We start from the raw sequence: 24,053 nt of genomic DNA, 5'->3' as shown, positions 1-24,053 counted from the left end.
TTGAAACAAGATCTCGGAAAGTAAAAAGTGATTTACAATTTTAGATACCAGTGACATTGATGAAGTTTATCTAAAAAGACAGCTTGCCCGATTATTATTCATCTAATCTTGCATCTACTTCCTCCTAAGGGTCTGCTTGGGTGAATGGATGGGTATGAATTCCCAATAAACGAAGACACGGCACCTTTGGCCTCTTGCGTGGATCACTCACAGCTCTGGCTTCCTGCAGCCAGTGCATAAACCACCCCGGCTCACAGAAGGGTTGCAAAGCCCAGTCCTTACCTTCTCCTGGTACTGACGCCGCGAGGAGTCCAGCGACTGGATGAGGGCTGTGGCGTGGCCAATGAACATGGCGTAGCAGGTGGCGCCAACAATCATGCTCAGCATGGTGAGCCACACGTCGGACATGCCCACGGGCGCCTGCTGCCCGTACCCGATGCACAGCATGTGACTCATGGCCTTGAATAGAGCGTAGGAATACTGCTTTCCCCAGGAGTCGTTCTGGAGAGGCAGACAGACAGACAGACAGACAAAGCTTTAGCAGTGGGACAACACATTCTCCAAGCTGAACACATTTCAGAAAAAGAATACCTAACATTAGACCCAAAACTCCATGTTTAAGGCATCTCTATATCTTAAACATGCAATTCAATTCTTTGATGGCTTGTAAGGGCTGGGCACTCTCGGTTTAAAAACAAAAAACTCAAATTTAGCCAACTGACATCAACTGACTTTGGCCAGAGTTTCTGCAGATTCCATGTACTCTTTCCAGCAAAACTTTCCAGAAAAGAAGCCAGCCAGTCTGACATACTGGTAACCTGGGATAAACTGAGATGATGCATTGGGGTGTTTTCAAAATGACCCACGTGTGGGAGAAGGAACTGAAGCAAATGATTACTGCCCTGGGAAATGGACTTGAAGGGAGCTGGCTGAGCAAGCTTGCCAGCAGCAAGATCTTAGAGTGGGGAAAATCACTCCCCAGCAATTTAAGAAATGGTCAGGATCTCTGGTCATTACCTGAAGAGATGGGAAGGGCAGAAAATTAAGAGGATAATGCCCAGACAGCAAGTTCTTCTCGGTGTTAAACAGGGTGGGCTTTCGGGTTTTTTCTTTTGCCTTTTTGTTTTTTTTCCAGGGCGCTGAGAAAACTACAAATGGTCTCATTTGAGAGATGCAACAATCCACTGTGAGAAGCCAGCTGAAGTCAACGGCTTCTTCTGGTCACCCTGTGCTCTCCCACTGCAACTATCACAAGATGTACCTCAGCAATTACATCATAGGATAGGGAGAAAAAACAGCGTAAGTTTCATGATTATTCTGATTAGCCTGAGTTCATGGAACAGCTAAAGGTACATTTACTATCCTATATTATATGCTGGTAAGTCCTTGCCACAAAATCTTGTAAAGTAAATGCACTGTCATCACACACTGCTGTTACAAGGTATGTGAAAAAATACCTCTGCAACAGTGACATCCATTGCAGCACATAACCTGTACATTCATCAGTCATCTTTCTGTTCCTAGGAAGGTGTTAACATTATGGATATAGCTGTGCAGATACATATACCACGGCAACTTAGAAGGTCATTGTACAGAATGTCTGGTTTGTGGCTTGTCAGACAGACAACACTCTTGTGAGCTCCACTCAGAGAGATGCAGCAGCCCCAGCACCAGTGACTGGTCATGCTGGGAGCTCTGGAGTTTACTGGGCACCTCCTTGGAGGGATCTAATCGCAACCAGGTGGATGGTTGATGACCTCTCTGCAAACAGTGTCACTAATGTTGGTGGAAAATTTCAGTAAATTTACAAGTAGTAAAGAGAATCTGTTGCTGTTTGTGAGCTGTGGCAGAGAGCTGGAACCTCTGGAGGGTGTTAATGCTCGGTTAGGAGATAAGCACATGGATAAAGATGGAATAGCGTTACTCTGGCCATATTCAGTTACATTATGCAAGACAGGCCTGATTCATGCTGCAACGAGAAGGGCAAAGCAACAGAAGTGACAAGGAAGCGGACACAGGAGAAGCGGCACATTCACAGCCCCGGTAGAGACTGGTCCCCGCTGGCGCCAGCCTGTCTGGGCTCACCTCCCCAACAAAGCAGGCACCTGTTCCCCTCCTGCACTGGAAAAAACTACCCTTGATCAACAGACAAGAGACAATGTGGCCATTGGTGTCTATTCTTGGTTATGCAGTTGTCTTGTGTGTCAGGAGCTGCAGCTCAAATTGGAGACAGCTACGGGTGAGGGCAAAGAGCATTTGCACTTCGCTGCCTGTACAGGGCAGCAGGAAGGATCCGACCACAGGGGCTGCCCGAGGTGTAAGCACCAAAGCAGCAAATCTGCTCCTCAGTCTCACCCAGGGCTGTATGTGGCTCACAGAGACCTGGCCAAAGAAGCAGGGGGGTTGGCTGTTTTTCCACCATCCAGGTTCTGTGTAACATTGCAGACCAACTTCTGATTTGGGAAGGCATCAAGCAGCCCACACACCTTACACAGGCGTCCCTGCATCTACACTGTTGACACACAGTCCCTTTCCCTCAGCCCTGTGGTACTTGCAGTCACAAAGCCAATGCGTCTGGCACTTACAGAACAGCAAATGCTGTGAACTCCATGGCTTTAGCCCATCTCTTGTCCATGTGAAGCAGGGAAGTCGTCATCCTGAGACAACAGGCAGCAGTAGTCACTCCTGACCAACCTTTGCTTAAAATGATGCATCACCCATGCAGGTGGGCAGCGCATTCACAGCTTTACTGGGGCAGTGTCCTGTCCCGTCCTTTCCTTGCTAAATTAATTCCTTTCCCATGCAGGCGCTTCTCAAAGGCCACTGCAGAAATGCTGCTGCCTTCAGAGTTCAGTGTGGCAGCAGTTAAATAGGGCAGCGCATCTCCATAACAGAATGGAGAACAGCGATAAAAGAAATACCAAGGTGAAATTCAAAAGGGAATTTGGGGAGACAGAACAAGAATAGCTAAGCTGGAATTTGATGTATCAGGAAACTGGCTGCCAAAGTCTTTAATGGCCACAAATGATCAGAGCTTAAGAGGAGCATATGGTAACAGGCAGGTTCAAGTTTTAGAAGCCATTTTTCCAGCAACTTGCTGTTTAGGAGGAGGCTTGCCAGCGTTTTGTAGGAATTAGTCATCCAAAACCACGACGTCCAACATGAGTGTGCCTCCATAGCCTGCAGAAACTCCTGGCTCCCTGGGAACTCTGCACTTAGGAGTCACAACCCCAATGCCATCAGCAGCAGAGCTCCGCGGGAGGACAGCCTGCTTCGTGCCAGACCCAGAGTGCTGAGTAATGACAGACCGAGGGGCGAGAGCTGGAGCAAAACACGGAGCATTTAAAAACATCCTGAGCAATGCGGTCTGCTGGGAGAAGAGAGCAAGGACTGCTGCAAGAGAGGCACTTCCATAAGGGGAAACCTTTCCAAGCAAGTACCTTTAGGACACAAACTCTGAGCCCTTTGAGTATCTGTAAAGAGCACTGGATCCTCATGGTACAGTCTATGGGATGACTCTTTGCTTATAGGTCTCAGTATATCTGTAGTTTTTAGGCCTGCTCTGCACTCTTTTTGTTTCCCACAGAATAAGCAGGCAGGGCCAGAATGCAGTACTTTAAGCCAGACCAGTAGAAGTGGTTCCAAATGTACTGCGGACACGAGTTTAATGGCATCACAGTGCCTTATCCTGATACAGCTTGTTTCCCTAAAAGCCATACTCCTATACTCAACATATGCCAGTCCCCACAATGGGAGGGTTGTACTTCTTCATATACACTGGAGTGGCCAAAATGGTCCATTAGGGTAGGTAAATAAGGCCTTAAACTGCAGAAAGAAAATAACTCCATGTTAACCAGACCTCAAAGCAAGCTAAAATGCAGCTACAGATCTGTGCTTGAACACAGTCAAGAGGGATGTTATTTCAGCCACATCCCAGGCACTAAGAGCATTTGCAAAAGGGAGTTAAAGCCACTTTGAAGTGGTTTCGCACACCAGCTTGTTTTTAACATCCACACTGGCAGGACTATAAGGGTTTCTCTGGGATTAGTGTCTGGACTGTAATGCCTCTGTTCAGATCCATCCTTGAATACTCGGAGACATGTTCCTGGAACTCTTCAAAGGTAATGTTCTGCAGGACTTTATAGAAGCACCTAAAGACACAGTACGGTGTCTTATAGGATATTCTGAGTCTGATGTATATGTGAGTGCACCTGGTTGAACCCTCACAGGAGAAGACTAGACAGAGAGGAGTAAGGACACAGAGAAGTACTGGCAAATTCTTGAGGTAGGGGCACAATGGGCACAATGTTATGTCTGTTTTATGCCACTAACATTTCACAGTATTAAGGAGCTGTCTGTAGTGACAGGCTATATTTCAGTCTTGTGAACTCCGACGTTTGTGGGAACAGTGACTTATCTGGCCAGAAGTTGTTTCTCGAGGTTTGCTACTGCACACCACTCACATCAAGCTGTGAAATAAGGCCTCTGAACATCACTGCCTTTCTGTGGACAACAGTGTAGCTGCTGGGCAGGGAAAACAGACCTTCCCATCCAGTTTAGAGGAAGGGAATAGGGGGACAAGAAATTGAGATGATGGGTCAGACTTCACATCGGACAGAACTTGCCTGTTCTAGGCTTATTTCAAAGAAGAGCTTTGCACGGCCTTCATCTATCAGAAGAGAAGATTTCTCAGGACTCTGAGTACACCAGTATGTTTTAATTGCCCCAGTCAGCCCATGCCCCCATGGCTCCTGGAGCTCCGTTTCAGCTCAGGCCTGGGCATCCAGGCCTAGCTTGAGCTGGCTGTACCTCTGCCCGGTCTTCGGCCCTGAACATCTGTTTAACTTTGTTTCCAGCCTTGCCTCTGATCCCATCTCCTGCTGCTTCCACCTGGACTCCCTGGGAGGACTGAGCCATAGTGGGTGAGGGCACTGCCTGTGCAAGGGCCACCCTTGGCTCCTGGCTCATTTCCCATTGTGAAGCAGCCCTACTAGATTTTGTAAAACATGAGAATCTACTACACAGCTTCCAACTTGAAGTATTCTGTGATATGGCTGCTGGGTGAGGATATGAGGGATCTGAATGACCAGAAGCTTGGGGGGTGGTTAGGAATCACACGGGAGATCTGAATTCCACAACACAAGCTGCATCAATTTCTCTTCCTCCTTTCTATAAGCAACACCACAATAATGTGTTGGGTGGCAGGGAGGGGGGTATAAGCTCAAAAGGAATGCTTCTCTCCCTCTTTGGGTAGAAGGGAAGATAATTAGTATTTCCTATGCAAGGTCGCTGCATTTGACATGGGGATATTTGCCTTCCCTGCAGGGTTTATCAGTTCAGCACAATACCCAAGGGAGGGAGCCACGTGCTTCCAGCAGCTTTTGGGTCTCAGGAGAGCTCAGAGTCTTTTGATGCGAAGCTGCCAGGAAAGGGTCTTGGGGAGATGCTCTGCAGCTGACTCACTAGCGTTTCTCTTTTTAATAACGTGCCCTGTAGGGAAGCTAATGCTGAAGCCTATGAGATTGAGGGTGAGCAATTAATACTGAAAACATCCTTCCCTACCATTTCAGAGCCAGCTCAGAAAGAAGTCCTACAGAGAGTCCTTTGACAATTGCTAAAGATGAAACACAGAGCATGTAGAAAACACCAAGATGAATTGGACTCGGGGATTTATCGAGCCCCTGATATGATTTTGGCAACAGCAGACCCTTCACAGGTCCCCTGGAAGAAGATCAAACCTTTAGGAAGGAGATGAGAGGTGATGAATCTTCTTTCCCTGCTACACCAGAATCAGAGCTGGTTTTATGAACTGCCAAGTGGCTGGGTGGGAAACTCCGGAGCAGTGGAAAAGCAGCACCAGCATACTCAAGGAGAAAGCCTCCAAAGCATTTGGCACCTCACCCTCAGCTCCCCTTGGCTGTAGCAGCTCCAGAACATTCCTTTCTTTCCTACAGTGGTTCCATCCCAGCTTTTTGGCTCCTGTGTGCAATTAGGGCAGTCATGCACCAAGGATATTTATCTCCTCGGAGCCGTGACCAGGTCAGTACACAATGTCCCCAAATCCAGCCTACTGACTCCGTCACAGACAGGTGCCACCCTGGCCTCCCAACCCTGTCCATCACAGCTCTCCAACAGAGAAACGGAAACTACCAGCAAGATCTTGGCACCAAAGTCTGAGAACAGCCCAAACCACCGTTTTATTCTTTTTTCCTGACTCAGTGACCTCTAATATTACTTTGGTATAAACACTATGTAAGTTGTTGCACTAGTGACGCCATCCACATCCATTGCTGGTCCCACTAACACATCTGGAAATCTTCTCAGGAGATTAGGGGACAGAAACCTTACTGTGAGAAGAAACTATCTTATTCCAGAACTAATTATTCTCTTTGTTAAATATTCTAAAACCAAGCTATTTTGGGGCTGGCATATTCCTGTACAGCTTCTGGAGCTGAAGTGAGGCATATAATCATCTCTCAAGTTCTTCATCCCAGTTTCATGAGGCTCCATTTCTGAGACAGTCACTGAGATAATACATATATTTTTTTTCCCACTTTTATTAAGTGGAAAAAGTGAAGGTGATTTAGCTGCAGAGGAGAAGCAGAAAAAAAATCACACAAGGCAAGTTTAATTCCCAGCTTCACAGGCTCTCAAGGCTGGAAGACAATTACTGCAGCATGAGTCTTTGCCTGGTACAGCTCTGCTCTGGAAAGAAACTGTCTACTCTGCCTGTCCTGAAGACTCTGCTGAGCCCTCCTGCCTGTGGGAGGCATCTTCACCCCCGACTTTATTTCTATGCCCTGTCTCCTGCCACCTTTCAAGAAAGTACCTGGGGAAGGAAAACAACTCTCAGAGCCCCCCATCTGACTCGCCTGGAATCACACCGAACTGAGCTGGGAACTGAACCCAGCTGCTCTGCTTTCAGTCAGTGCTCCAGCCATGCGATTATTCTTCCCCCCGTCATGCGTGTCCGTCATTGCTGGTTCTGTGAAGGTTCTTCATGCACCAGTTACCAGTAGACCTGGTTGTTTTGACTCTTCATGTCACTCTGCAGTTTGTGTTGCAGCTTCCATCCAGGTGTGTAACTCTGCAATCCTGGCTTTCACCTCTTCCCCCAGGGTCAGATGGGAAAATCAAAAGAAGTTGTTGCCATCAGACAGGAGCCTCCACCCCCAGTGTTAAGGTAAAGGAAACACGACCCAAACCTGCTGCTCCGAAGCTGTCCTGCAAGGCCACCATGGCCAAGCCACTTCATGGGATGAGGATGATTTTTGTCTGCACCTCTGAGCTCTCCAGGACGAAAAGCTCTATGTCCTTTTGAACCCGAATAGCACAAGCACAATGGTGCCCTGATCTTTCATTGCTCCTGCCATATAAATAATAAAAAGGCAGCATGGGGGAAGATAAGGCAGCTGCTACATGGGTTGTTCTTCTGCTGGAGATAAATAAAGGACTCTAGTCTCCAGAACTGTCAGTCTGGCGCCTTTCAACAGCAGGCAGTGAACGATTATTGCAGAGGGAAGAAATGAATAAATAAACACCAAACAGACGACTTTCTCGTGGATGCTCACTCTTCTCAGGCATGGGCAGCATGTGCCCACAGCTCTGCATGTGGGAGGCATGGGAAGCTGGCAGTTCTTTTATACATTTTACATTTGTTCTGTTCTGCCCAAGTGCCTGATTATATATTTTTTTTTAAGAAGAAATTGGCTGGGGGAATCCGGAGGTTAAGAGCTGCAATAAGAGGCAATTTTTTAAGCTTTGTCAGTTTTTGCTGCCTAATCAACTGGACATTGTCCCTTTGAATAAAAGATCCTGAATTCTCAGCGAGATGGCTGAAAGGTACCGTGAACTCCCCGTGCATTTACCATATGGTACAAATCTCCCTCACAGTAAATAGCAGAGTGAGCAGCACAGCTTGGGACGTTATTGGGAAGTCTGGCAAAGGGAGGTTGAACTGTGCCTTGGCAGAATGCTTCATCCCACTCTAATGGGATATTGTGCAGCTCCCTGGGGTGAAGTGTGGGTGATCCACCCTTCCATTTTCCTTGGGATCAGCAATGGGAAATACAGATCAGAGCCAGCCATGGCTCTAGGACCCCCTCTGCCTCCTGCCCTTGGCTCAGGATGCCCAGACCCCAGAAGAAAAGCTTCCATTCTTGCTCTTTGCTGTCTCCTGCCAGGAGAGGGAGCCTGGCTCCTGCCTTCTGCTTTAGGCAGGCTCTGATGGGGCTGGTTCCTGCTCTGCGTCCCTGAGACGCACAGACTGCCTAAAAGGAGCCTCCATGCCCACAAAATGTTCCTTGGCATGAGCGAGCAGCCAGAAGAAGGATCCTTCCTATGCCAGGTCCCTAGCATTTGTAACGTGGTACTCCATGGAAATCCAGACCAACACATACAAGATTTGGATAAATTGTCTGTGGCAAGGTAAGGAAACTTAGTGACTGTGAGAGAACATCAAGGTGAATACCTTTAATTCGAATTCAAGGTCTTCTTTAAAGAATGCCATGAAGTAGCCAAATTATTAAAAAGAAGTCTTATAAATTTTGAGCTGCAGAAAATATCTCATACCATCTGTGGATGTGAACCTCTGCATGAACCCTGATCGGGTGCTGAAGAGGTACTGTTTTGGAACAAAGCAGTTCTTTAATTTTCTTCTCACTAATGTCAAATCTACATGACGTATTTGAATGGTGGTCTTTCCAAATGACCTTAATGTTACAAACGTACCTGCTGCCTCCTAGGGGTTGCCCTGGCTTTTCAGCCTCTGTCTGTGGAAAGTCCTAGTGCTTTTTTGTATCTTTCACTCATTTTTTGCCAAACTAAGAACCTCTAAGGTAGCTGTTCCTGGCTGAGGCAGAGGCATGAATAAGAGGAAGAAACCCCAGGCACGTTGAGTCCAGACTGATACAAAACTTCATCCACACAATTGTGGGTGGTGTGGCAGAATATGTACTGGGATCCCACCTGAACACACTGCTGGAGAGTGGAGAAATGCCCTAAAAGGACATGGGTTTAGATGGGAAGCTGGAGGGTGCCACGTTAGCGCTGGGAGGTCGATGCCATGATCGAGGGCCTGGGTTTAGGCCAGGCACTTACCACCATGCGGTTGAGGGACACCCAGCAGTCGTCGGGGAAGTCCTGCAGCATGGGCACGAGGAACTGGAGGCAGCCATCCCAGTGACACAACAGCAGCATCATCCCGATCAGGTTCACAATCCGCACCACCGCACTGGCCAGATCGTAGGTCATGTGGAAGATCTGCAGGGGCCAAGAGGGAGCGGATTAGATGGCAGGTCCCCAAACGACCAACCCAACATAATTAAATGCAGTATCAGGGTCAAGAACCTTGCTAAAGTAGCAGAAAAGGCTGCATCAGCTCAGCTCAGGTCAATCACAGCATGCAAGCAGAACCAGCTGAAAAACAGATTAAAAACCAAAACACAAAATCATAGTCATTCATCCTTTCTGCCCTTTGATTTTGCCTTCTAATTTATATTAAAAGCTCTGTAACTAATTTTATAAAATAAGTTGGTTGCAAATATTTCTGGAACACCAGCCACTCCTCAGAAATAAACTCTATCATTACATCTTTTTAACTGCAATGCCCTTCTTTGATTTCTGCTCTTGGTGAATGTGTGCTGGGCACTGACCCATGGTGGAAGCTGTCTTTGTACTGCACGGCAGATGCAGTCCCTGCAAATATCAAACGCAAGAAAGAATGGCCTCAAACTCAGCAGAGACTTCTAGAAGAGGATCTGAATCAACCATTTTCTTGTTTTTCTTGTATTCTGCAGCTATATCACTTCCAGTCTTATGTGCAGGTGTGCAAGGAAAAGAGAAACGTGGCAGAGCTGTAAACAGTTCTTAGCAAAGAAGCCCAGAAACCTGGAAACAGGCAGGTGCAACCACATCTCTGCAGCCAGTTCTCTAATGCAAACGGAGTTTATGGCCACGTTGTCCACAGTACTGGCCATAGCAGGGCACACTGAGAAATCCAGGTGACCTATTATCAAAGCGGCACATACAATCAAGAATTACTTGAGGGACACTTATTTTTTTCCCTATGGGTGATGTGTTTTGGAGTTTTGGGGGTGCTTGTCATTTTATGGCCAGCTTTGTGATGACAGCTAGACACACAGGGCATGCCGGCGACTGCTCTACTGAACCACATATAGACTCAACGTTGGATTTCCCTTCTGTACAACATGCCACAGTGAGGAGAGCTGGGCTCTGGTGAGTGTGGGTCGGCACAGAGCCCACCTTCTGGCCTCTTTTGCCATTAACACAGTTCATGAAGAGACGAGACCTTCAACCCGTCGCTGGGCAATGGTTTGGATCCAGTAAGGACCAGTCCTCACAGTGTGCTGGCTTTCCAGCTAAAGAAGTTCACTGTACCACCCTGAAAACAGAGACCCCAAACACACCTGGCATCCTCTCCCACATGGTGCTGTGTCACCATGGCAATTTGTGACAGAGATGTGATGGACAGAGGACTATTAGGCATGTCCCAGCTCTGCCAATGTGTCCTGCCCTAGAGCTTCACCTGAAGAAACGTTAATCACATCTCCCCACATGCGGTCTTGCCGTTTCTGGGAGAGGAGGAGTGAAATATTTGGAATGTTGTGTGTGAATGAAGCGGAATGAGCTCAGCCTTCTCGGGAGGCACATCCAGCCCGGCTGGTTTGCAGCCCAGCCCGCAGTCTGGTGACACAACATTCTGGTTGGACTGAATGGAAGGGAACAAAAAGCAGAGGAATGGGAGGAAGTAAACAAGAGCACTATGAAGCAGATGAGGTTGCATGTCCCAGCTCTCTTCCTGCATTAACTATCCATTCTTCAGATGGAAAATAAATCTGTAAACAAAACTCTCTTATGGGGCACCAGGCAGTGGGCCAAAAGGCACAGAGACACTGACACAGGCTTAGAGAAGACAGCGGTTTGCTGCAACAGGGACTGAAACCGCAGGGAGCAGCACATCTAGCAAAACCTGAGTGCTCAACACCTATGTACCCGTCATATCTGCCCAGACCAAGGATCAGCCTGCCCAGATCCCATTGCAAGTTGGTTCAAGCAGCTAAAAAGGCAGAAAACTTTTGTTATAAAATAAAGGAATCGAGGTTTGTCGGTTTAGCTGAACTGGCTCATCGCTCTGCTGTCAGAGCTAACCATTCAATTTGAATTTCTGTTTCCCCACCTAATCGGGATGCCACGAGCTCGTACGTGTTGACAGATGCCAACGTGCTCAACTCGGACCGGGAGGGAGCCAGAGAAGGGCGCTGGAAACCACAAGGACGAATGTTTTGGTTAACTGCTTCTAAAGCCCATTATTTCCACCACATTCAAGATGCAGGTAGAGTCCACAGTGTCACCTGGTGTGAGAAAGGCCATTCTAGCGATATTTCTGGGCTGAAGAGAAGAAAATATCCAAAGTACCGCATGAAAGGCTGTTCTAGGAAATCTGACTTTCAATGCCGACTCAATATGAAAGCTGAGCGCATAATTCCTAAAGAATAATTCCTACTGGTTTCACCTTTTTTTTTCCCATTGCAGAAATGATCATTCTCATTTAGATAACTCAAAGCGAATCCAGCCTATTTGAGCGACAGCCATGGGCTATGCTTTTAACAAAGCCAGAGCAGCAGTTTGCAGAAGGATCACTGAATGGATCTTTTGTATCGCCAGGGTTTTACTGTGCTAATGACTTTTCCTCTCCTATCTATGTGTGTTTTTTAAAGAGCTGCAGGCCTCCTGCAACCCAGCGAACTGCAGCCAGGGACAGGGATTTAGGAAGTGGTGGTTTCAGCGTCTTCAAACCTTGAGAACTAACCTATCATTAGAGCCACTGGATGGAAACACACATCCAGTGTCCAGGGTAGGACATCTAATTTGTGGCACCTATTTACCAGAGAAGGAGATGCGCTAATCATACACAGGAATTCCTGTTTCTGCTGCCCATAAAGTAAGCCTAAATAATGAACTCCAACTGTAAATGTCTGAAGTGCAGGTGAGACAAATCCTATTTCAAATGTCAGTCTCAGGAGTTACCAGCTTTGGCCCACTCCCTGGAATACATTTGCATTCACGTGCAAGAGAAAAACAAGAAACACTGACTGTGTGGCATACAGGAATAACTGAGAAGAAGCTCCTCGTGTAAATGGGTGGCTGTGTTGCAGGAATATTAACTCCATTGGTGTGCTGGAGAGTGTCTAAGTCAGAGCTGCAGTGCCCTTAAGCAGTCCGGAGCTCACCAGGGAGACAGGGGGAAGAAACATTTGAGAATAGCTGGGCCACGAGCAGAGGAATGTGGATGGTGAATGGAACTTCTCTGGTTCTCATCATTAACACTCAGGGCTTTCTTGTTGTGTTGTAACACAATCCAGGCTGGGTCTCAGAGCTTCTTCTGCCCCTGGGACTGCTTGTGCTTTCTGGCTTTCTGCTGCCTCTGATTGGGAAAAGGGGAGCGAGGAGGAGAAGGAAAAAGCATGGATTCACACTTAAAGGCACCTCTTTCCAAGGGTATTATCTGATAGAGCTAATATCCCTGCTTCTTGACTGTCCAAAACAACCTGTGTCTTCAGAATCTCTGTTACAAAGCTGTCTCTTGCAATGCTTGCAATGCTTTCTGAAAAAACAGCTTGGGAACCAAAACTTTCCTCAACAAAGTCATCTCTACTTAGAGAAGAACTCCATCTTGGAAATCCTGCTAATACAGAACAAGCTACCGGGATCCCATCAGTATGAATCTGAAATCTTGTCAGCCCCAAACGGCTGCGTACAGTTGTGTACTGCAGCAGGATTCCTCCAGCCTGCTCCCATGGGTTGGAAGAAATCAAGGACACCTTGGAGAAGTAGGGACCCAGCTCTGGCAGTGAAACAAGGGCTTTGCCTGAAGTCCAACTCGTATGTTTAATTAGGCGCCTTGTTTTCTGTTGGCACGCAGCTTGGTGTGGCTGCCCACACCAACGGGTCACCAGAATTTCTCAGCTCTTTGAAAGCCATGGTGCATCAGTATTCCTGTAGCACTTGCAAACTAAGAGAGCCTGCAGGTCCTGAGCCAGTGCTGGTGTCTGTATCCTCGCTATGGTTAATAAACAACTGTGATAAAGCCCCTGTGGATAATCAAGTAGCTATGACACTATTCCAGCTTCACAGAAAGCAAAGAATTGACTCTTAATTTATGGCTTCAAAAAACCAAAGACCTTAAAAGGAAACACAAATGTCAAAAGAGAATCAAAACAGTGTCATATGTTATTCTGAGTGCTCTAGTCACAGTTAAGGTTGTTCTGCTGTAAGGAAATACATATTTACTTATATTTCAGAAGAGTATTTGTGAACTATGGGGGAGAAAGTTGAGATGTCTTTCATTCTTCCTTTCTTGGCCTTTGTAGATAACAACAGAGGTAAAAATACATTTTCCTCATAGAGGCATTAGCTGCCTTTTCAAATCCCAGTGCTAATCTCTTGATATACTGGGGACAGGTGGTTGCTGTGCAGAGCTTTTCTGAGCGTAAAATACTGTTAGATTACTCTAGGGTGGTTGTACTAAGTACCCGCATCATGACTGGGCCTCATCCTGTTTAGTTCCAAGAACTGACTGGACAACAGTTTAAGCTCTTACTCATTCTGGCCAATGTGCAAACTAAAGGCAGCTCATCACAAAACCAGTGGTTTTTCTCCTTTAGGGATCACTACCACGAATCAGCGCAAATTCTAGTGGCAAGGGCCAAAACGTCACCTTCTCCACACTCAGCAAGTCTTGACTGACACAACCCACGTAAGAGAGGAAGGGTTTGGGAGCCTTGGCGTGCAGCTCTGTCCTGGGAGGCTGGAGCAAGGAGAAAGACAAACAACATGTGGAGCTCGCAGGATGGGCTTCCCCAGGAGGAAAAATCCTCTCCAGGCCCACACAGCGTTATGCACATTGAAGCACCGAAGCGTGGAAGCTCTAGCATACACAAGGCTCACACAGAGCAAAAAGCCCCGAGCAACTCAAACACTGTGAGGACACACATAAAAATCTGAGTTGAGAAAGAAAGGGCAGCTCCCCAAGAAATCCAGCCTGCTGAGGAAACCCACACTGCTGGGAAACACAATGTTTCAGCAAAGCAAAGCAAAACATCTCAGTTGCTCTTCCCCTCTCCTTGATGCTGCAAGGAGAAATGCATCAACAACCCCTCTACTTGCTCCTTCCTCACCCTCCCCAACTTTCTATTCATTATTCCAGTAATGTCATGCCTAAGCTGTGCCAAAACATAAACTAATTTTACTACAAAAGGTTTGTTGTCTTGAGTAACTCACCGGGACACACATCTGGTTGTTTTGGAAGCGACAAAATGCTGCTAATGCTGCTCTTGCCACTAAAACATCCAAAGTCTGAATTTCTGAGGCAACTGTTGCTCAGGCTGGCCTGCTGAAAAGGGGTTTAGTTAAGGAAGAAAAATTATGTAAAGGACAGCAGTTTGGGCTTATTTACAACTCCAGAGTGTACTGGGAAGCAGGAGTCCCTTACGAAGGATCAGCTTTGGGTCAGACAGCTTTGCGCCGTGCTCATCACCATGTGTTTGGCAGAACGGCGCAATGGTACAGGAGGGAGAGAGGGAGCTTCGAGATCCAGATTGTATTGGGACAACGCTGAAAGCACCAGCCAGCACAGAGCAGATGGGCTGGAGATGGGAAGTCATCTGTGCCGCACAGATACATCTGCAAGCAGCGTGCAGAATCAGGGATGCGCTCAACAGTTTGAGACAGTGTGAGATTTGGTTTTGCCTGCTTTTTGCTGTGCCAGCAAGGAAAACTATAGCCAGAAGATCAAGTTTTAGATGAAGGCCAGAGTTTGGGGTTGATTCTCTTTTTATGCTTGCTTTGCACCAAATGACATAATCAATGTCAGCAGAGTTGCTGATGCTGCCTTGAGTCAGTGCGAGAGGAGATTCGGGTCTGTGATTCATTAGGTTTAACACTCACGGGGGAACATATTATGGAGTGTGCTTGTCTCAGAGCTGCCTGGAACAGCGAGTTTGAGAGAAGTGCACCGAGTGCCAGGTGTTAAGAGAGATACCCAAGTAGATTTTACACTTAAAATACAATAATCCTTTGTGCTGCTGTGGCAGATTTCATCTGAAGGTCTCAAGGGGCTCGGCTGACATTAATCTGGTATGCTTCAATATCTCCAGCGAATGTGTGATCTCCATTATTCTAGATGGGCAAAATGAGGCATATAAAAGACAAAAGCCACTTCCCAGAGGTTGCAGAGAAATCTGAGAGGAAAGTTTGGAGTCAAATCTAGGGATGCCAGCTTTGATCTCCTGCTCTAACCACTGCCCAGGTATTTTGTTGACTAACTGGAGCCCAAGCAGGTCCCCTTGATGGTCATAAACAGCCACTTCAGTGCCAGGACAAGCCGGAGTGTGTATGTGCACACGGGGCAGGGAGAAGTGATCTTGCAGCAGCCTGTTAAAGGTCTGTCAGAACACGATGCAAGGCTCTGCCTGCTCCCAAGGTGATCTAACTCTTCTTGCCTTCTCCCTCAGAGACTTGTGTCTGTTGGAAAGTATTCACAGCAGAGAAAGGTGAAATAGCAGGACTAATTAGCACTGAGAAAGCTGGCGTAAACGGCAGATGTTTATAGATATATATATAAACCCCAAAGATCCCACCACCACCATGTGTTTTGCCTCTTGCACTCTCAGAGTGGAGGTTGTCAAGACAACAGCCCCATTTCCCCTCCCCATGCCACCATTCCCAGCCTCGACTTTAATCTTCAGCATTTTAAGAACTTTCGTCACCACGGCAACACGCCACAGACTTTTAAAAATATTTTCTAGCACAACTCGAACGACTGTCTTTCCTGCATCGTTTTCTTTAAATCTCTAGGGAAAAATCTTCAGGGTTGGATTCTGCCTGCACTGACCTGAGCTGGGAGCCTCCCATGGATGCTAGTGAAGAGGGACAGGAGTTGGCCAGTGCCACCAGCACAGAGGGACAACGGCATTGTCACCTCCCAGGGAATGTGTCCCAGAACAGCGATGCAAGGACTGGGGCCAGGGTTTTTTTATGAACCTCTATAACTTTGAAGGATGCACCCCTTTGCTTTTCAATGGGGCTTATGTTCCATATGCCTACCGCTCAGGTTTGCAGCAGTATCTCTTGATATAGTTAAATGCTTTTGGAGAAAAAAACTCAAGCCCCTAGAGCTGTAAGTAGGTTAGGTGTCTCGCTCTCTGTGGGAATTAGATATCTTACCTCCCTAGGCTTTTTTTTTTAAATCTCTCGTGGCTCTTATCTGCATCTTTGGGAATTGTAGCTCTTACGAGAGGCTGGCAATGAATCACTTCTGGAAATAGGTCACAGGCTTTTTTGGAAGTTTAAGAATGACCACAGTCATCAGGCAAAAGGTCTGTCTAGCTCAGTAGCTATACATAGATACGCCTAGGGAAAGAAATATCTGGGAGGTTGAGAGGAAAGGAAGCATCAATATCTGAGAAGGAGACGAGAAATGTAACTGGTTTGAAAGTGGGCATTAGGAAAACATGGGTAGCACAGGGTAAGAGGTGACACCTGTCACAGCCTGGACACGGCATCGAGGAGCTCAGAGTGGGGGGAGAGGCTGGACCGGACCAGGCGCAGGTATCGAGCAGCAAGATGAGGTAACTGCTGCATGAGTCAGACCATGGAGGTGAGTCCAGGCTGCAGACTGTGTCAGAAGGACCTCGGTTGTGGTCTGATCAAAAATTCACTGAGCTAAGGGGGAAAACACTCCCTGAGTGCACTGAGCTACCAGGGACAAAGTCAATTAAAACAGTTAGAATGGACAAGTAATGAAACAAAGCACTCATGGCAACATTGATCAGGTTATGCTATTACCTAGGTCAGTGACACCCCTTCCATTGGAGCACAGACCTATTTTCAGCAAGTGAATTACAAATTCATATAAATAGGTGTTCTGAGGAAGGGGATCCCCATGGTCTTTCCTCCCAGCAGCAACACCAGGTGTCAGAGCTGGGTGCTGTCACATACTGTTGTGAAGCTGTTTGCCTTCCACTGACGGATGGCTTTACCATAGTTCAAAGATTCCTGATTAAGGGGTAGGAGTTAAAAAACAGTAATTATATTATAGAACACCTTCTGGGACTGTTTGGTCCAGGGAGAAAATGCTGCCAGGCAGGTAAGACACAAATATCCCAGAAAGACATCAGTATCATGTAATCCTCTGGGCCAGGAACTTGGCAGGATATTAAATGCATGCCTAAATAAATAAATGGCTGACTAAAAATAACTTTAAAAAAATCTGTTTATATTCTTCCTTTTCAGTGCTTAAAAAACCCTGAGGAATAAATCTTACCTGTGAGCAGATTAATGTATAGCTGTTGTTTTGGAATTCATCGCGTGCCCCCACTGAAACATTTGCTGATTATTAAGAGCAGGAGAGTGGACTAAATGAACATCTGGTCTGCCACAGTGCCTTCCCGTCCCCATTTACGGACATGAACGAGCCTGACCCAGAGACCTAGGGACTGCCAGCTGTATTTGTATCCATAAACACACAACCAGAACATGAGAGAAAGGAAATCACATCAAGAGAACAGACCCTTCAAATGAGAAAGAAAACTGTCTTCTCAAAAGAAATTAGCAGTGACCTTTATCTTTATATTTCTTTCAGTCACAGCTGAATTTTTTAGTTTAAGATTCCTAACAGGTTTTTAAAAATCTAAGATTATCACTTAACGTATGTACGGATTCATATGACTACCACCTGGGATATCATATAAACCCATTATGTCCTGCCCAGTAAGTACAAACTTGCTGAAGAACTGCAGAACCCATGCAGTTTACTCTTCATCAATTAGTACTTCTTTAATGCATCTTGCATTTCAATTGAGAGAGCAAAGCACACACATATTAACCCATTATTCAGCCCTATTTGGATATCTGTAAGAGTGAACTGAAAGATGCTGAGCCAAAAAATTCCTCAATGGAATCAGTATGTGCCTGTTCGTCTTCAAAACGCTTTTCTCTGCATTAACAAAGCAACATTTGCACAGGCAGGTGAGGCCTCCAGCTCACCCTAGAACGGGCTTGAGCAGGCTGAAGCACAAGTTTATAGGCTCTGTCCCTACAGAAATCTGGCCTGTGGATCCATAGCCATGGAGGACCCTATAGAAGCAGCACACAGAGATCAGGGCATCGGCCAAAACGCTGGTAGCATGTTACGTTTGACTATATTTATGTACAAAAGCATAAACTATTGATGCTTACAGCACAGCTCGCATTCTGCAGGGAGGCTGCGAACCTTCCACCTAACTCAGTCCTCTAGCTTAATTCAATTACAACCACGGCAACCAAGCACAACTTCCATCCCTTGACTTCTTATACTGTTAGCAATTGTAAGACCCACGAAAAGAAGCGGCCTGGCAGGCCTGGACACTTGGATGGTTCCACGTGCCACGAGGCAGAGTGTGTGAGCAAAGATAATGCAAAAGCTCCTGTGGCTGTGAACTCGGTGACACTGTGTTTTAACAGAGCCCAGAGTTCGCAGCCTGAGGATGCTCAGCACACGGCCTGATTTGCAGACAGGCTGAGCATTTGCCTGCACAGTCTCCATTGATCCCCGTTGGGCACTTTTTCTTGCTAGCAACGTTTCAGCAATGGCAGATGAAACGACGGGTGCACTTCACACCACGGTGATGAACAGTTTTCACTGCAGCCCTGGACAAATTCAGAAAAAGCAGGTTTGCTTGCTGGCCAGGCTACTCTTTGGTCCCCAGTAGTGCAAATTTAAATTGCTTTGTTAGTGTTGGGTTTTTTCCCTAAATTGCTTTGACTGAGGCTTGCCTGAGTATTTCCAGAAAAGATCTGAATCATCTTTTGGGGGACCTCAACAGATTGCTGACAGAGCGCAAACAATTTCATTGCAGACGGATACAAATTTATTTCCATAGAGTATGTCATACATGTCACATCCGGCCCAAGACAAGTAAGAGGAGAGACAAGCGTCCTCCTACTCTTTTAGAATAATAATAGCAATATAACCTTTTCAGTTAGAGAAGCACCTTAGAGAAGACATCCTTAAAAGAAAAGCGCAGTGAAAATAACTCTCTGAGTAATATACCTCAGAAAACCTGTACCCTCCAATAACCTTCACAGAGCAGCAGATGAGGAGGCACAGAGAAATTAGAGGAAGAGAAGCTGGGTGCATTTTTTATTTGCTTTAAGAATCTGGGGCAGGGAAAGCTGTTTTTTAACCAACAGGCAGCACAGATGATATTTATGAGAAGTATGACAGGTTAATTCCTGCTGTGGTTGTATATAGACACTTCTGGTTGATTATAGAAAGTCAGAACACAGATGTTGAAAAGCAGTATTTAAACTCTACCTAAAATGTTCTTAAACCTCCATTAATTTAAGCTGGGCAGGAATATAGTCCCCAAAGGCTGCCATTTTAATTAGAAATCCAACAGGAAATGCTGCCTGACGACAGTTATCAAGTAAAAAATCCCCAGAGCTGGAGCCAGCAAGAAAGAGATTTGCACAGTTCTTTTAGGGGTATAACATTATATTATAATAATAATAGTAATAATAATAGTTTGACAGGGATGTTGTACATTCAAGTAAAATACAAGGGTGTTATACAAAAGTGCTGCTGTCCCCCCTGTGCCTCAGAGACACGTCACCAAGTTGAAAACGCAAAGGGGAGTCCCTCTTCGTATTCACAGTATGGGGCTTTGCTGGTCTTGAAATCAATCTTCACAACTTTGACACCCTCAATTTGCAATAAACCCACAGCAACCAGGCCCCCAAAAGGCAAAAGATATTAGGAAGTGCTTTTAAAAGGCCCCACTCTCCACAGCCAGGTTTTTATCCTTTTTCCCCTGAAAAGGAAGAGGCATTTCATACCAAATACTCGTCTGTCAGTGCCGGAATGGACCCAGACACTGCCAAGGCATTGCAAGATGCTCACACAAATATTAACCAAATCCTAACTAAACCTTTTCGTCTTGCTGCATCACGCGATCAGAAAGTATTTTGTTGGTGTTTCTCTCCCAAAAAGAATAATGCATGATAGAATTATTTAAACAAGGCTACTTGCTCTGGCCCAATTTTGGTTATTTTCCTTCTGAAATGGCTTTGCTGCTATATCTATTCAACTTTTCCTACTATCCTGATGGGAATGGGACCCACCACTCTCTCTGGATTCACTCCTCTCTTGGCCTCCTTCACACCAGTGAACTGAATAATTTCACCCGCTTCAGTTGAAACCACAACTGAACAAGGTCAAACCACATCAGATGTGGGCCCAACTGCTCCAGAAAACTCTCTTTGGCAGCAACCAGGATCAGTTAATTCAGAAAAAGGCCTAAGAACCTCCCATCAGGCAGAGGGATGCTAACCCAGCTCCTCAGAAGACTTCACCTGAATGTGTAATAGTGAGAGATTGATTTAAACTTGGAAGCAGGAGTGGTTTTTAACCTTCCAAAGCTCTTGTCTACCTTATAACTCTGGACATACTTATAGCTCACACAAACATCCAACCTGCCCTTGAATTGTGCTGTCTGTGGAAGCAGCTCTGATGTCTGAGTACACGCTGTCTGAAAGAACCTTCCCCTGAATGCATTTGGAATTTGCTGCCTTTTCAATTTCATTGACTGCTCCATTTCTTTCCTGAATACAGCAGGAAAAATATATACAGCCCTCATCTTTTTTCTAGTTCACTTATTACTTTACAGGCTTTTTCTCTTCGCCTTAGAGGAAAGAATTTCAAACTTTTCATTTATTCCAGGTTCTCAATCATTCTCATCAGTTTTCTCTGAATCCACTTTACTCCTACAGTGCAGAAGTAGCCCAAGTAATTCAAATTGGGATATTTTTATCCTCAGTTATGCTATGATGGTCATTTATATTATTTTTTAATGCTTGTCTCCACCCTGTGCACTGTCAATCCCCATTCTGCTTTTCTATCCCCTCCAAGCAGAGAACCAGCCAGTAAGAAGCTATACAGAAGCAGCTTCTATAAAGAAGCTATATGATGAAACAGAAATGGAGCTGCTTTACCAGTTCAGCCTTACTCTGCTCGGCTTCTTGTTCAGCTTTAAAAGAAACCGAGTCCTCTGAGAATTCACTTCATAACCTGCTCATATGTCCTCTCCTGCCTTGCCCTCTGCAGTGTGGATCATTCCTGAGCTTCTGCTGCCATGTCTGACTTAACGACACCTCATTGCTGTGAAAGCCCCTGGTCCAGCGGTAGGAAAATTTGCCCCCATCAGTGTAAGAAGAAATAGCCAGAAGAAATGACAGTAGCAGCACTGAAAAATTAGCAGTGGAAATGAAGCACATGGAAATGACAGCACTGATCATTCTTTTCAGTCCCCTAGCAGGTCGCTGCTGCAGCACAGCCTGCCTTGTCAATACCTCGGAATATTTATTCGGAGAAATTAAGTCTAGGGTAGAATCTGCTTTACCTCTGTGACTGGCTGGGCTTCACAAGAGCTATTTCTACACGCGCTATGTCTACAAAGGCTACAGAATAAGTACATAGAGGCTATATTTACACCAGAAGGTAAGGAATGGACTCCAAGCAAGTGACAGGTATGTGGAGCCAGCCCTGCGCCACACGCTCTTCCATCCCTTGCAGTGGCTGGGGCTGTAGCACCTGCTCAAAGTATCAACCCAGAATCAAGAAAGGCTGACATTGGCTTTCCCCCCAAAAAACAAGTACTAATAGAGCGGTAAAACTATAACACAGGGCTAGATTTCTGCCCTAGAGAGCAAGCCACGCTGTAAGAAGGGACAGAGAAAGGACTGGTACAGCGCTTCAGTGGTTTGCATTTACTGTAATGAGTGTCTTTTCCATGAGCACTTCTAACCTAAGGCAGAATTATTATTAAGTGTCAGTGGTGATTATAAATGAAGCCGGATCCCTGACCCCAGAAAGCCTTGGCAGAGCAAGAAATGTGAATCAGGACACAAGTCAGGCAGAGGATGGAGATGCCAGGAGCAGCTGCAACATATGGGATCAGGCAAGGAGAACAAGCAGGGCAGCAGGGACATTCTTCCTAGCCAATGTGAAAATACTCATTTCAGAAAGCTTCAGTGCTGGGACTACATGATTCTCTGCTTTAAATACTATTGGCTTCCTTCTTTGTATTCACGGTGCTTTCCCCTCCACTAAGTGAACAGGGAGTTAAGATGCAGACAGGGAGCTCTGCTTGAGCAACACACGGTAAGAAATGCTGTTTGGAAACCCACCGTCTGGCAAACTTGACCCTTCTCAGGCGGCTGCCATCCCGGCAGTGTGAGAAGGGGTGGTGGGATGCTTGAAAATGACAACAGAGCACAGGGTGAAGCAAACACAGGGCACCAAACTTGAACCTCTTCAGATTCCAAAGCCTGAACAGGAGAACCCAGATATGAGCCCGGTCCACTAGTTTAGGGCTCAGCATGAATTCAAAACCGTGGGATCTGATTTCCCAGTTCCATGTCTGATACAGTTGAAATCTCACAAGATGAAAGATTTTGCATCCTTTCACCAAAATATCATCTTCTGGGTTCATAGCACCATCATATTTCAGAATTCTGTGCACATGGTGGGCAGCTGGTGAGACATGGGAACCGCACTGAAGTTTCTCTTCGTGACCACCTACGAACCAGTGACTTCCTCAGGAGAAGTGGCTCTGAAGCACACAGATGGGTGTGGGCACTCTGAAGAGCAGTAAACAAAATAATCTGAGGGATCAAATATATCGCAGCCCCCAGCAGGGAGACTGAAAATGGAAGAGAGTTGGGAAGAGATGTCTGATATCCTAGTTATTAGTTTGGATCTCCCTAAAATCCCAGCCACCTCGATCTCTGGAAGAATTAGACTGGTGTCTAAAGTTTTAACAAATGATCGGTGTTTGAATCTGAGCTATGTAAGAGACAAGAAATAATCTGAACATCAGGATTTTATTAGGGATCCATCTCCCATCTGTAAATTAAATATCGTGGAGGGTGCAAACACTTTTGACAAGACTAATGAGAAGGAATTTGGCAATTGTCTCTCCTTCAGATCTGCCAGATGTCAAGAGGGAGGTGAGAAGGCAAGTGTTGAGGATCATCAGGGATGAAAGGCATGGAGTAGAATGTACTGGGATGCAATTAGGGAAAACCCTAAATGGAACATCAGGGGAAAATCCTGATTGTAAGGCTCCTTGAGCAGCTGCTAAAGGAAAGGTAGGAAGACTCATCACTTAGGGCATCAGAAATGAGGGCTGCTCTGGAGTACAGGAGGTTTCTGCGAGCATCTGCACTAGCACCTGTGTCTGCCCAGCCCAGCGTATCCTCACTATGACTCAGGACACCCAAGGTGACCTGGCACATCCTTCTGTCGCAAAAGACATAAAGGGAAGACCAGGCCAGCGACAAAGACAAGCGTCTGGCCAGTATGTCCCATCACCCTCCAGCAAGCCAGCTGGGCTTTGCTAAGTTGTCAGCCTCATACACACAAATATATATTTGTACGTAAGATGAAAGGATGCTTCCAGCAGAACTGATGACCACAGATGACCTCCTGCTGCCACCGCTCCAGGAATCAAGCGTCTCTCTCCCTGGTCAGCCTGTGAACCGGCCAACAGTGCTCTCCTGTATTTACCGACTGCGGGAGCTCAGTTCTTCCCACCTGGCTTCCAGTCTTCCCGGCAGTCAGCAGAAAAGCGCACAGCTTGCCGTGCTGCTCCCAGGAGGCTCCAGACCAAGGACTTGGAGCACTCGGCTGCCCTCACAGTCCAGCCTCCCAGCCAGCCACCTGGTCTGCCACATTTCCTTGGCTTTTAACAGAGTTATGCACTAATCCCCCTCACATGGTTATGTCCCAGGCTTGTTTCCCCACTCCCACCCCAGCTTGCTTCCTGGCCCCTTCTCCTGTCACTTTTCTGATGCCACTGCTGGCATCTGGAGCTGGCAGCTGCCTCCCATCCATCAGCGCGTCCCCTTTTCTGTGCCAGCTATCAATTAAGTCGGTGCATTGGTGCAACCTTCCCACCTACCCGGCTCCAAAAAGCAACCCACGGTGCACTGAA

The 24,053-nt window shown here is 46.4% G+C and overlaps 1 protein-coding gene across 1 annotated transcript in view; it reads right to left on the bottom strand.

The window, feature by feature from the left end:
• Window positions 1–24,053, bottom strand: part of HCN4 (hyperpolarization activated cyclic nucleotide gated potassium channel 4) — a 92,720-nt gene that overhangs the window by 27,819 nt on the left and 40,848 nt on the right. Inside the window, exons 3-4 of the mRNA XM_080350900.1 lie at window positions 9,100–9,261; window positions 283–501 (exon numbers count right to left, since the gene is read on the bottom strand). Of these exons, the coding sequence (XP_080207026.1) occupies window positions 283–501; window positions 9,100–9,261 (381 nt within the window). The remainder of the gene's footprint in view (window positions 1–282; window positions 502–9,099; window positions 9,262–24,053) is intronic.

The sequence above is a fragment of the Nesoenas mayeri genome, assembly GCF_963082525.1.
Source record: "Nesoenas mayeri genome assembly, chromosome: 11".
Lineage (NCBI taxonomy): Eukaryota > Metazoa > Chordata > Aves > Columbiformes > Columbidae > Nesoenas > Nesoenas mayeri.
This window is presented reverse-complemented; position numbering and strand designations above follow the sequence as displayed.